General features: G+C 43.1%; 1 protein-coding gene across 1 annotated transcript in view; it reads right to left on the bottom strand.

The window, feature by feature from the left end:
* GSAP (gamma-secretase activating protein) overlaps nt 1–15,166 on the bottom strand; it is a 113,486-nt gene that overhangs the window by 74,603 nt on the left and 23,717 nt on the right. The window contains 6 exon segments of the mRNA XM_060246070.1: nt 8,353–8,445; nt 8,998–9,075; nt 10,088–10,165; nt 11,670–11,755; nt 12,925–12,968; nt 13,670–13,729. Of these exon segments, the coding sequence (XP_060102053.1) occupies nt 8,353–8,445; nt 8,998–9,075; nt 10,088–10,165; nt 11,670–11,755; nt 12,925–12,968; nt 13,670–13,729 (439 nt within the window).

Here is a 15,166-nt window from a genome sequence, read left to right as displayed (position 1 = left end):
ACAGTGACATTATATATAGGTGATCTAATGGCCATCATCAGTTAAAAAGTAGATGATTTTGTCTCCCACTGAATGCAAGGATAGCCTGGCTAAAATGGTTGCAAGGAACCTGGCCCAAGGAACTAAGTAAAGGTCATAAACAGGATATGTGGGAGATCCTCCAATTCCAGGACTCCACAGATGCCTACTCACTGTACACCGGTAAGAGCCAACTAACATGGCAGTTGTCACTATCTGAAATCTAAGGGCTGTAAAGGCTTCTCTCTGTTTGTGGAAGGTGATGCTGAACAAATAGGAAGTTCTGGTGTGATCCCGTTTGAGCAATTTAAACCATGGGAGAAATCTAGAACTAAGGAGGCATCTATATTGAACATCAAATCCTGAGGGAAGTGCTGGTGGCCAACAGGTATTGGGGTAATGGCAGAAAAGTCTGTGATAGCTGGCAACCCAAGAGGTGTCTTTCTGCAGTTGGATAAAGCACTCTTAGAAAGATGACTAGGAGAATTCTTTAACTTTCTCTAGTAACTTTCTCAACAAGGTGCTGGTTATTACTTTTAAAGCCCTATATGGCCTAGGACCTGCCTACCTTAGGAACCGTCTCTCCCCACATATTCCCCAGAAAGTATTGAGATCAGGCTCTCAAAATCTGCTTGCTATCCCCGGGCCAAAGGAGGCCCGTCTGAAATGCACCAGGGACAGGGCCTATTCTGTAACGGCTCCTTGCTGGTGGAACCAGCTGCCAGAAGAGGTGAGGGCCCTGCGGGACCTTGGCCAGTTCCGCAGGGCCTGTAAGTCAGCCCTCTTCCGGCTGGCCTATAATTAACTGGCATTAGAAATTCTATAGAAGGTTCAGTGTAGTATTTTGATAGATCGCTGTTTAAATGTTTTATTATTTTACTTTTTTAACTGTTGTAATTGATGTATTTTAAATTTTAAATTCTATGTTAGATTTTATATGTTGTGAGCCGCCCTGAGCCACTTCGGTGGGAAGGGCAGGATATACCATATTTTTTGGACCATAAGATGCACTCCCCCCCCCCCCAAAAAAAAAGTGGAGGAAAAAGTGTGTGCGTCTTATGGAGCGTACCTTCCTCCGGGGGGGGGCGATCCATTACCTCCGCCTTTGATCTCGGCGTTTCCCCCACGCCTGCCTGGCTCCAGCTCTGACGCTTACAACAAGCGCCAGGATCGCTCCCTCCGCCCTCTGATCCCATCGCTTGCTTTAAGCATCAGAGCTGAAGCCAGGCAGGCACGGAGGAAGCACCCGCCCCCTCCGCAAACCCAGCGCTTCACGAACGCCGGCTGTGGAGGGGGCAGCGTGCTTCCTCCATGCCTGTCTGCCTGGCTTCAGCTCTGATGCTTAAAGCAAGCGCTGGGATGGGAGGGCGGAGGGAGCGATCCTGGCACTTGCTGTAAGCATCAGAGCTAAAGCCAGGCAGACAGGCATGGAGGAAGCATGCTGCCACCTCCACAGCCGGCGCTCGCGAAGCGCTGGGTTTGCGGAGGGGGCGGGTGCTTCCTCCGTGCCTGTCTGCCTGGCTCCAGCTCTGATGCTTAAAGCAAGCGCCGGGATCAGAGGGCGGAGGGAACGATCCCGGCGCTTGCTGTAAGCGTCAGAGCTGGAGCCAGGCACGGAGGAAGCACACTGCCCTCTCCGCAGCCGGCGCTCGCGAAGCAGTGGGGGCAGCGTGGAGCGATCCCAGCGCTTGCTGGAAGAAGCTGGAGCCAGGCAGGCGCGGGGGAAGCACCGGGATCGGAGGCGGAGGCAGCGGATCGCCCCCCAGGAGGAAGGCGCGTCCCATGGTCCAAAAAATACAGTAAATTGAAATAAACTTAAACTTAAAACTTAAACTAGTAATTGATTAGGGCAGCATGGGCATGGGCCCTAATGGAAGGCAAACCAGATTCAGCTCACAGCAGGTCAATTGGAATACCCTGAAGCAGGATCAAATCTCTTTAGTAAGGAATTTTGTGTTCTCTCCAGGCTAGATACTGTGTTGTCATCCCAACCCCAGATCACAACTCCATACAGGAGCTGGATAATTACTTTACTCTGGAAAAATTTCAAGGTGGGGTCTTTCAAGAAGCCGTCTTTTGAGAGATGCAACTTAAGGACAGCCCCAGATAATTTTGCCACTGAGGACTTACTTATCACCAGATGAGCATTCCAGGAGACATTTTCAGAAAATGTTACCCCAAGGTATTTAAAACTGTAGCACTGATCTATTGGGATGTCTGCATGCCACCTGAATTTACAGTGCTTCTTTCTAAAAACCATCACCTTAATCTTAGAGTGATTAATACAAAGAGATTGTTCTTTGTAGGAGTTGCTAAATGTGTCCATCCTCATTAGGCCAACTCGTGTGAGAGACAACAGAATTATCTTTTCAGCATACAGAAGAATAGACACCTTCTATTGGCCAAGTGAAGGTGGACTATGCTCTGCACCTGTCAGTCTCACCACAGTATCATTGAGGTATAGGTTAAAGAGCAGGGGAGCTAGAACACCCGCCCCCCCTGCATTTTACCACTCTGAGGACTGGGTTCTCCTCAGTTAGTGATCCAGACTTCCCTCTCTTATTGTAGTGGTTAGATTGCTATGGAATTCTCACAGCAAAACCTCTTGCAGATAAAACATTTTATTGAGGTTTGTAAGCCAGCTTCAATCAAAACCAGTCCCTATCCACTGTGTCAAAAGCAACTTTAAGGCCCACAAAAGCCGTAAACAGGTGTTTGATAAGCCACCCCCCCCCCCCTCATGCATTTTAGGATGAAATGGTATAAGATCAAGTAATGATCAATTGTGCTTTGCCCTTTTCTGAAGTCTACTTGCTCTGGTCAGATGACTTAGTTGGAGGCTTCTCACTCCTCCAACTTACCTAAAAGATATTTGTTGTCCATTTTGCAGACTATAATCCAACAGGCTAACTGGGTGGTAATTACGGAGAACCCGTTTATCTCCATTTTTATACAATGGGACCATAATGCTGCATCTCCATCCTAAGGGAGAACCCCTGTTGTGTTGATCTGGGTAAACAGCTTGGCCAAAATTGAGGCCCACCAGTCAGAGAAGAATGTGAATAGTTCTGGGGGATCAGGTCGTCCCCAGGGCCTTGCCAGAAGAAGAGGAGGAGATAAACTTTAAATCTCAGAAGCTGATACAGGAGACCAATGAAGCAAGATTGATAGACCAATAGAGGGAGCTTGTACAAGAAACCCTATTAGGAGGAGTGGAAGGGATCCCAAAGATCTGAATGAAATGTGCATGCCTCCACCAGGGTGGAAGTTTTACCCAGGCTCATAGCGACAAGATCCCAAAACTTGGATTCTGCCCTCTCCATGATGGCTTGGCCCAATTTCTGCCATTATAGCTTCTTTTGCTTTAGGAGCTTCTTATATGCTGACGTAAGAGCTATAAGGACAGTAGAGCTGACTCCATTTTCATTACTGTGTGCCTGATATCTGCAACAAACAAGCTCTTTTTTAGCTGCTCTACACTACTGATCAAACCAGCCTGCAGAAAAATGGGTTTTGGATTCTAGAGTTCTATCATTTAGAGGTGAAGGCTCTAAACTGGTGAACAATTTCCTCAAAGAGCTCCAGTATATCTGAGCCATCCCTCCTCAGGGTTTTTTACTGCATAGATTGAAAAACATCATTTTCCAGAATGTGTGCTATGTGAGAATGCAGGTGAACAGATTACCTATTCTTGCTCCCTGTTGAATCCCTATGGGAAGGTCCTGCAATTGCGGCACCTCCTTCTGCCATCTGCCCTCTGCACCTGGGAGTTGCGGCTGCTGAGGCAGCACTGCTCACGTACTGAGTTTTTGCTGGATTGAGCACCCACTTTGCTGAAGCCCTCATTCTGCACTTAACCTGCCCCCCAAAAGTGCTTCTAAGGTCATTGCCTAGAATCCTCTGGACTGAGTCGGTGAGGTATTTATCCTGAGCTTCCAAACAGGGTCTGTGCCTGCTGCCACTCCTTGAGCTGGTTACCTTCACTGTGAGCCTGAACAAGTTCAGCCAATTAAAAGCTTTAAGGTCCTGCCAGTCACCTTGGACTTCCCTGCTTCTTCCCCGTTTCTGTTTACTTTTACATCTTCCCATTTTCCACCTGGACAATGCACTCTGGGAACTGTTAGTCCTGATCTAAGATACTGTACCAGCAGCCAGTGACCCCCTAAGACAGTATTTTGTCATAGCATGCCTGCAGAAAAATGTGCTGAGTCGCCTGTCCTTGACCTACTCCATGACCTACCTACCTGAGGAGTGCTGGAAGGACTGGAGCAAGGTCAAAATTTTGGTCCAGCTGGCTGGAGTCAATCCAGCAGAATCTCTTTGAGTAACAGCAATTTGGTCTTTCTCTCTCAGAGAACTTTTCTAGTCTATCTGTTGCACTTGGCAGTTAAATCGTCTCTTTCGGGGACGGGGTGGCACTTACAAAAGCAGCTGTCTCAGCACACGGGTTTCTCAATTGCAGTTGCCCATGTCTAACTCCTGGATACCTGGTTTGTCTGCTAGTTCCCTCTTCGTTTGCATATGTGCATAAGTACTTTGCATGTACTAATTCCTTGGTGTTTAATGTGCCCACCTCTAACCAGTTTTCCGTACTGGCTCCCCAAACTGAGACACCTTCTGTTAACATCACAGGGAGTGATGGGTCAGGGAGTGGGTCAGTCTGCCTTGATGCAAGAATTTGTTTTGTTTATTATTTATTTATTTCATTCTATTTATATCCCACCCTACCCCACCGAAGCGGGCTCAGGGCAGCTTTGAGGGAAAGGAGGTGGTTGATGTAATAGCAGACCTCTCTTTCTGACAAGTGCAGCAGCGGGAATTATTTTTGACCAGATGAACTTAACGCTTTCAAAACTGGATTACCTAATTGGTGTAATGCTGGAAACTAGCAACAACAGTGCTCTGCCACTGATGCTCTTAACTTGGTCCCACCACAGGCATGACTCCCCTAAACCCTCAGCCACCAGTAGAGTCAACAGCTTGTACCAATTAGTCCTTCAGCACCATCAGATCTGTTTGAATATCATAATGGATGATAAAACTCCTCCCCAAGAATTCTAAATTTTGTGTAGCACAGTATCTGAGAGCTCTGTTGAATACCAAAAATAATCTGAATTTAGTTGAGAATTTTAACTGCCCCCATAGGGCAGCCAGATTATTGTTAATGCTTGGTTGCTTAAATATTCCATCTCTGACTATAAGACAGAAAAAAATCCCTGAATACTAATGGACTCTTTCCATCCAGAGTCTTTACACTTCCCCCTCTTTAGCCCAGGGACATTATGCCTCAGAATTGACATCGAGACCAATGGCAGGAAAAGTGACTCAGAGTTCCAGATAGCGATCCAATTAGCTGGGATGACTAGGGATGGGCACGAACTGGCTCACAAGCCAAAATTCATCACAAACTTGGGCTAGTTCAGAGCTTGGGAACTGATATACAGAGAAGGCACCCTCTCCAAGTTTTTACCTGACTTTTGGTTCATTAGGTTCAGCTGTTCAGGGCCAGCCATTTAGACCTAACAGTGGAGAAGTACAGGGTCCACTGATCAGCTACGATGTTTAAATGGCCAGATAGCAGCCATTTAACCCTTCAGCTTTGCTCACCCCCGCTTTGAAGAGGGTAAGCAAAACCAAAGGGTTAAATGGCTGCCAGTCATTTAAATCTAACAACTCCACAGCGGACTTTTAAGGGTGGGGGAGCAAAATGGCTGCCAGCCATTTAAACCCAACAGCTCATCTGGTCTGCCGCAGAGCTGTAAGGTTTAAATGGCTACCAGCCATTTAACCCTTCCCAGGCAATCCCTATACCCCCTTTTCCCCAGCTGTGGCAAGGCATGGCTGGAAGAAAGAGGGAAAGAAAGTCCTGTCCCAGGCAATCTCCTCCCCTTTCTCCTTGCCCCAGCAGTTTAAATGGCCAGCTAGCAGCCATTTAACCCTTTGACTTTGCTGCCCTCCCTTCAAAGGAAAGGGAAGCAAAACTGAAGGGTTAAATCACTCACAGTAATTTAATCCTAACAGTTCAGTGAGTCTGCTACTCCTGGACAATCCCCACACCCTTTCTCCCAGCTGCAACAAGCCATGGACAAGAGAAAGGGGGAAAGGAAGTCCTTTCTTGTGTGATCTCCCCCCTTTCTCCTAGAATCACAGAGTTAGAAGGGACCTTCAGGGTCATCTAGGTCAACCCCCAACACGACACAAGAAATTCACAAATACCTCCTCCACACACATTCATCCCCAGTGACCCCTGCTCCATGCCCAGACGGTGGCAAAAACCTCCAAGACCCCTTGCCAATATGGCCTCGAGAAAAACTGCTGACTGGTCCTAAAGTGGTAATCAGCATTTCCCTGGGTGTGTAAGAAGGGGCCACAAGAACTAAGCCCTGATGCAACCCTTCCTACCCTCCTTCTCATGATCTGCCTAATTCACAGAATCAGCATTGCTGTCAGATGGTCATCTAGCCTCTGTTTAAAACCTTCCACCTCTGGAGGAAGCCTGTTCCACTGAGAAACCATTCTAACTGTCAGTGAACTGACAGCCAGAAACAATGTGGGCCCTGCCCCCTTTCTCCCAGCCACAGCAAGCCACAGACAGAAGAAAGGAGAAGTTCATGGGCCACTCCGAACCCTGTTTGGTCTGGAGTTTGGTTCATGGGCCACCCTGAACTGAACTGCCTTTTTAAGGTCTGTGCTCATTCCTAGAAGGACACCCCCCTCCCCACTAACATGGAGTCCAAGACAGAGTACATACATCTCACCTAGCAGAAATCTCAGTGATTCTTGTTCAAAGGTCTCCCAGCTAATGAGCAAAAGTCCATCACTTACAGCCTGGAGCAGCTGAAAAACAGGCTCTTGGTATAAAGGACAGCACTTTTGCCCCCATTCTCCCTATTTGTCCTCTAATTGTAGTTAGCACAGAGATGGCCCCAAGTAAACCCTCTGCTGTCCATGCTTCCCCAGGAATTTTGAATCCCTCAGAAGGTGGATCAATCCCACACAATGAATATGTTTCCACCCAAACCTCAGCAAACTCTCAGTCCTTAAAGAAGGACTTCCCAATAGTTTTTTAGATGATCACAAACTTGGTACAATGGAGCCCAATCCAGTGGGCCCAATAAGCTTCTACTTTAGCTCCAATGTCCTCATTCAAAAATTGATCCATTCAAGTGAACCCCAATGAAGAACTGAACAGGAGCAAGAGGCTAGAGTGACTATTAAACTTCATCTCCGTGATTAAAACTTGCTCTCATTTCTGCATATTAAGTTTTGCCAGGATTGTTTGCATTTAAACAATATGCATTCTTAAGATATATGCTATATATGCCTACACTGTACATAGGAATTACCATTGCTAATGATATAGACTGGTTTACATCAAAGTTGTCATACTTTGCATTTTAAATAAACCTTGCCTTAACATTTCACTAATTCCAAAAGGAAAAGGGGAAAAAACCACAAGAGGGCTTTCCCCAAGTGTTCCCTAAAACCTCCCAATTTTTTTTTCATTAGAAAAACTGAAGGTAAAATTCCAGGGGGGGGGGGGCAGAATTGGATTCCATTTTTTCCCCTGTTTATTTTTTCCGAAAGCCTTCACATCTCTAAGAGGATAAGTGTATTAGACCATGCGGAACACTAACCCTTTCTCCCTAATCTGTTCTTCCACCTCAGGTCCTTCCTCCTCCTTCCCAACTTCCTATCCAGCAACTGACTTCTACAAGCCTAAATGCCAATCATAGAATTTAGCTTTGGCGTAAGAATGAAAGTGCAACCGAGTGCCTCCTGTTGTCCAGTCCTTCACCGGGGATGACACAGAGTGCATGTATAAGGCACAGGACTGCTGTAAGCATAAAAAAGGATGGGAGAACATGTACACCACTCCAAGTTCTTTAGAGCAAAGGTTACAATAAAAACATGACAGGTATTGATCAGGATTTATATCTGGACTCATTCTGATTTTAAAGAACTGTTCCAAATATGTCAGGATAAGAGATTTCCCAGGCTCCTGTTCTTTCCAGCAGAGGTACCACACCAAGACTTTGAGCCCCCCCCCACCCCCAAAAAAGTGGTAGATCAAAACTAAATTCTGTTCACTCTGTGTTTATTCAGACCTTTACCAATTCAACCAGCATTATGAAATCTCTTAAAATAAAGAATAAAGGCTTCTTTGCTTCTACCCTGGAGAATGGCAGATGGAAAAAGGGGATAGAGAAATATTTAAGGGAGGATTTTTTCAGCTTACTCTTTGTATTCTCTCCAGGCACAGGGAGGGTTCGTGAACAATTCTCTAAACAAACAGATGCTGCCAAAGTGACTGTTAAGAAAGTCTCACCGTACCTTTCAGAAAGAAGCTGCAGCACGTCATGTCAGGATACTGAGTGTTGACCAGATGCAGAAAGTGTCCAGGCAAGAAGGCAGCCACATAATAATCTGTGGAGTTTAAAACAAAACCAAAGAATGGTCAAGCTTTAAGCATTACTTATCCTCAGAATTCAAGCTGATTTGACAGATGAGTTAAGCATGAAATAGCAGGGCTATTGGAAATATTCCACAGATGGACAATCTGGGTTTTTTTTAAAAATATATGTTTTTTTTTTTAAAAAAAAAACACTCATATAAAGTGCAACCAGCTTCATGACTCTTTTTCTTGGTACAGTGAGCTGAGTTAAAAGAGCTGTGTCTGCACCTCCCAGAAACAAGACAATAATAATCTCATAGGCTATGACATAGGAAACAGCCAGTGCATTTACGCTGTCTCCAGCAGCATGTAATTAGCTCATTATTCCCACCAAATAATGGTCAGAGAAGGCTGCTTATTTAGCAACTCAAATCATTTTAAAGCCACAGCAGACCCATGTGACACAGAAAGTTAAACATGCCCATTCCTTCTGAGAGAAGGAGAACTGCCTTTAGTACTTGGGTTTGTAATTCATAATAGCAAAGCAGCAAGAGGAGAAGGATAAACTTTGATTCTCAGCTTACCAAGATTCAAAAACAACAGATCTTTCACTTGCAAAGAATCCATTCTTTCCAAAGTAACAGTATATGTTTTACTATAACCTAATGAGACAGAGAAGACACACATCCAGCTTTAAGCACAATTTCTGAAAACACAGGACAAAAATTGGTAGGCAGGTTATGTACTGATCTTGAACTTAAACCTGTTCTCATTTATATCACACAGTCCTGGCCAGAGCCTGGCAACAAAGCCCCAGACAAAGCTCAGGTATACCAGGCCTACTGCACAGGAAGGTGGCTAACTTTGACCCAATATCAAACACACACACCTCTGAAAAAGTAAGACTGGCATAATCCAATAAATCACATAATACCTATTAAGACAAACTCAATGACCCAATACAACAGGGCAGTCAAACACGCAACCCGAGGCCAAATCAGGCCCCCCGGGAGCTCTTATCAGGCCTCCAAGCAACTGGCTGTCATCTGCTTCCTTTTTCCTCTCTCCTGCTTCCTTCTTTATCACAGCTAACTTTGCCAAGCTTGCTCAGTCACACAGGAGCTACAGAGCAAAACCTCTGTTTTCTACATTGGCTGAGGCTCCTTCTTTGGGGAGGAATAGCTTGCTTTGCCAGACTCTCTCAATCACACAGCAGAGCTACTGAGCCAAGCCTCTCTTCCTTCTATTGGCTGAGGCTCCTCTCCCTCCTGGTCCCCTGGGGAAGAAAGGAAACAGCCAGAGCTTCCTTTGCCCAGTTCCCTGGATCCCATGGGAGAGATACAAAGAAAGCACCTTTAAGTCCAACGAGTGCTTTAATTAATGTTTTAATCATGTTTTATTTTAAGTTTTTAAAAAATCTTTGTGTTTGATTTGAGTCCTCCAAGTTTGAAGAAAAATCTGTTTGACTTCTGTGTTACCCCAATCTGTGAATTTACCTATCTGCAGATGGGGGCCACACATGGCTAATGGTATAGAGATGTCAATCAAGAAAAGGAGACTTGAGGAGAAAGACAATGGGAATACGTAAAGTTCTATATATACATACACATCTATAGCAGCAGGATGCTTTCAAACTATATATAGCTATAGCTAGATGAGCTACATTAACTGTACCTTTATGTAAAAAGAACACAGAGTAAGTCACTTCCCCAGGATTCACAGGAGCGATACAATGACATATGCACATGCATCCTAACGGATAAAATAAGAGCTGTTATATTAACTGGACAAGAAATTACAACCATCAAATTGTGGAATACAAGAGTGAAGGTTACTTTCCCCTTCCTGTCCCTGATGCAGAAGAAAGCACACTCACTCTTTCTATGTAATAGTAGATAAACTGATTTCCTTCAATGTTTTAAAAAGAGATCAGAGGCAAGGAAAACACTGAGATGCTCTGTTGCCAGTGCAAATCCCTCAACATCTGCAGCTACACAAAGAATCATTCCCGTAATAAAAATAGTAAGCTGATTGCTTTTGAGAGGTAAAAATATTAGGAATGTTGTTGGCTACCAATGCTCTGTTATACTGAGGAGTCATCACTGGGGTGAAATAGATTATGAATAACATGAATCAAGTTATATATGTGTTATATAATTGTACCTAAAGCAGGGGTGGGGAACCTTCTTTCTGCCAAGGACCATATGGATATTTATAACATCATTTGTGGGCCATAAAAATTATCAACTTAAAAAACAGTGCTCCGCCAAGAGAGAAAAATTCAGGCCAGCAGAATTAATGCAAATAATTGTTTTTCTATTTCAAGTCATGTGGCAAGGGGAGGGAGGGAGGGAGGGAGGGAGGGAGGAAGGAAGGAAGGAAGGAAGGAAGGAAGGAAGGAAGGAAGGAAGGAAGGAAGGAAGGAAGGAAGGAAGGAAGGAAGGAAGGAAGGAAGGAAGGAAGGAAGGAAGGAAGGAAGGAAGGAAGGAAGGAAGGAAGGAAGGAAGGAAGGAAGGAAGGAAGGAAGGAACAAAATTTGTCTACTTTCTCCATGCCACAAAATGAGAGAAATTTGTTTTAGAAGTTTGTGTCAAGGTAATAATAATAATAATAAATTTATTTTTGTATCCCGCCCCCCCCCCAAAGGCAGGCTCAGGGCAGCTCACAGACATGGAACAACCATGATTCCAATAAAATACAATCAATACAATAAGACAGATTAAAATACAATTAAATTACAGTTATAAATTAGGTTAAAATTAAATAAAACAGCTGTTAAGTGTTAATAATTAAGGTGCTACAAGTTAGAACAGCTACCACTAAAACATATTTTGCTTTCATTACTAATGTGTATTTGAATTAAGACGCATATAGCACCACTTTGAAGTTTCAGAACTGCTTCTTACAATACTTTAAAATGTAGCTATAAGCAGCCAAGTACCTAATCTATGAGTCGCTTGAGTTATAATATGGAATGTTTATTAAAATAGCTGCCCTCTTAGTAAGAAAGAAGATTGTGCCTTGCCTTCCCCCAAACATACTTCAGTGTAGAAAAGCAGAAATTTAAAACACTATTCATAATGGCATGCATGCGTGTTTTGTACTCTGATAACTGGACCTAAGTACCTAAAGCACAATAGCTAAGGGATATCCACTGTGTGGTGGTGCAAACAGAGAAAGTTAAGCTGCAAAAAGGTTCCTGGTAATCTGGGTGCATAATTAAATGGAACACACATTAATCTTAAACATTAATTACCTTTTTCATTTGTAAAAACCTGTAGATTCAAAGGTTGAGATTCTGTCTCTTGGCCTTGATAATAGCCACATTCCAAATTCACAAGTCTAAACAGAAAAACCACAGTTACTTCTTTACCCAGAACAGTGATACCTCTGTGAAAATGAACTTGAAGTAAAGAAGAGTGAATTATAAATTCAAAGCAGGAATTATGAGGTTGTATTTGGAGAAGCATGGAACAATTAACAACTCCTTTCAAATATTTCTGAATAAAAAAGTAGCTTATTTTCTACATCAGAACTGGGATAGTGCGACACAATCTTCAATCACTATATTTTGCCTTGATTAAGCTTTGTATAGTTCTTTGCTATTAATCTTGTCAAAGTTTTATAATGTACCAGTAGCTCCTCCTGACAAGGCACGTTGATAGAAACCATAATCTGATTCCAACTCCCGCCATTCGTCATTTAATGGCCATTCTAAATACAATACATGCATCACTCAATTACAAGGCAAAAATTGGATGCGGATCCATTACCCAACAAAATTTAGAACTGTGTCAAACACTGGAAAGGAAGAGCGTAACCACATAGTAGAAGAGTAGGGCACTGACATCTCAAGGGAGAGGAGTTTCATGGAGTAAACATCAGAATAATATTGGAGTGTTAGATGCAACAGAGAATTCCATTGCCCTGTGAATGCAGCTCTCTCTCTGAAAAGACACCTAGAAAAAATGATGTGGGAATTTCTCATGCCCACAGTCAAACTATGAAAAATAGCAATTGCTTAAAGGAATATTTATCTCCACTCTCAGATTCCTTAAAGAGAAAAAGAGGACATGATAGATCATGTCTAGCTTTTTAAACACCCATAACAATAATTACTCATTAGGTAAGAACATTTTGCTATTGAATTGAAGCTAGGAAGGGGACATGTAGCAAAGACGAAGTAGATACATTGATGCATCCAATTTTGCATCATTAAGTGTGAATGCAACTAGAAAACTTGTTCCTTCAATGAGAGCCAGCAGGGTGTGGTGGTTACAGTGTTGAACTAGGAACTGAGAGAACCAGATTTGAAACCCAACTCTGCCATGGAAGCTTGCTGGATTACCTTGACCCAGTCACACACTCTGAGCCTAGCCTATCTCACAGGGTTGTGACAATAAAATGGAGGTGAGAAGAATTTATGTAAGCCAGCTTGGGTCCCCACTGGGGGAAAAGGTGGGGTATAAATAGGATAAGTAAATAAAAAACAAATAAAATTTACCACTCACTTTAACCCTGTGTCAGTCAGGGAGATCTCCAAAGGTACTTCAAGCTACAGAAAAACAAAGAAACAATGCTGTTGTGTGTTACTTAGCAGCAGGGCTTTTTTTCTGGGAGAACGTGGTGGAACAGAGTTCTGGAACCTTAGTAGAAACAAAATTCTCAAAATATGTTTAACAGTTCATGAGGGGCACCCTCATTTCCCTCTTGACAGATCCGGCACCTCTTTTTCTAGGAAAAAAGCCCTGCTTAGCAGTAGTAAATATGCATTACACTTTAGGGTAGCAGAGCATTTAGGCAATTGATCCAGTAGGGACTACTGAGACCACATTAACTCAAATGCAGACTTCTCTATTTTACAATATCATTCTTCAACAAAATATACCACAGAAATAATTACACATCACACTAGAAGGCCACATTATAATTATTCAGTTAATGAATTAAAAAACCAAATTCATCTTGTCCATGACAAGCCTCAAAATAATAGATTGCTAAATTCCTACTCTATGCTTCATACAAGAGGCTGACTTCAGTAAAACCAACTATGACTTAAATAGTGTCCTTTGATCATTTATTATACCTGTGGCCCAACTGAGTTACATTTGTGTCAGATAAGGGCCTCATAAAAATTAAGTTCAACATCAGAAGTCTAAAAGATACACACAACTCCAAGCAGGATTCAGCCACAAATCTGCAAATGAATGAACTTTAGTATTTAGAATTATAAATACTAAAATCTGGACAACTTACTATCAATGTAAAGCTTTTATCAGGATAAAACTGGACACAGTTTAATACGTCCCTTGATTCCTACAACATAAAGAAGATTATTAAGAGAAAATAGCAGTAATACATTTAGATCTATAGTGTATAACTAGATGTTGTGGTTGGAGCATGCAGGTCCAACCACAAGAATGCAGATAGCGAAGCATTCATCTGAGGGAGTATTGAGAAGGCACATGACTGCTTCTGTGCCCCAATGGTCTGCTGCAAATGACACCCCACACACAAACACAAGGATTTGAAACTGAAGGGAGCCTGACTGTGAAAAGGCAAAATAGGCCAAGAATCACTACAGAGGGGGTCTGTATCAAAATGAGGAGAATCCTCAATCATCTCCACCATGTCTCCCCTACAATTTCCCCATTGTTACACAGGTAAACAGATGGTTAGGAAGCCCCACCCCATTTTCCTTGCAACTCATAGTTCTGATCTCCACGATAAGATATTTGACCCTTTCTATTCTGAAGCAAGCTAGAAAAAGCAAACACGCACAACCTTTTCTAAAAATTTGCCATAGCAGAGCTAAGCTACACATTTCCTTCCTGCTCCAGTCTACTTTCTGTCTGCAAAGTCTTCAGGTTTTGCATACCACAAACCCCAATTCTGTTTCATAAAATGAAGTCTTTTTATGGGTTTCAAAACTGTGTCCCATCACCTTTTGGCACAAACACATTAAAAGTCAAAGTAAGATGCTGTTAACCCCAGTGGACTCCTGCAAACTTATAGAACTGTATTTATCCAAATGCAAGACTAGCCCCCCCACTCAGGAATGCCAACAAAAAGGGGGGGTCATCTTACATTAGCACACACACTAAGGTTATTTCCAGTAATTAAAATTTGTCATATATAAAATTTTTGGAAGGGAGTTGTGCTACACTCCAGGGTCATCTTCCTTTCAAGTAAGTACAGAAGTTGTGTGCCTTTTGTTTCTACACTGCTGTCTTTATTTTGCAGCAGGATTTCAATCACTCAGGAGTTTGAGGACTTGCACAAGTTTCTGTCTGTTGGAATTTAGCAACAGTGGATAGCAAAGATCAGAACAAAACAGAAGTCACATTAAAACGTATCAATTGGTTCTAGATTTATTGTTTTTAGAAAGCTAGCAAACTACAAATCAAACTGTGAAGTCTGGTTTTGAAGCACTCTGTTCAACAAAGAAACTTGCTTTCCTGTGAGGCAAACCCTCTATTAGCCGCTCACTTTCCCTTGAAACCACCAAGATGCTGCTATGGGCTCAGAAGCCTAGAATGTTCTGCAGTGGGCCTGCCTTTCCCTGCCTGTTCTGCATAGCCTCCTTTGCACAGCACTGGTGAGGTGCAGCAAAACCAAGAAAGAACTCTGGCTCAGGGGTAGAGCATCCACTCTGCATGAAGGGTCCCAGGCTCAATCCCCAGAATCTCCAGACAAAGTGTATCACACAACATCTATTGGTGGACCAGGGAGATTTAGGTTTAAACACACCAA

This window comes from Heteronotia binoei, chromosome 8, assembly GCF_032191835.1.
Source record: "Heteronotia binoei isolate CCM8104 ecotype False Entrance Well chromosome 8, APGP_CSIRO_Hbin_v1, whole genome shotgun sequence".
NCBI classification, from domain to species: domain Eukaryota; kingdom Metazoa; phylum Chordata; class Lepidosauria; order Squamata; family Gekkonidae; genus Heteronotia; species Heteronotia binoei.
Note: the sequence above shows the minus strand (reverse complement) of the source record. Positions and strands in the feature narration are given on the sequence as shown.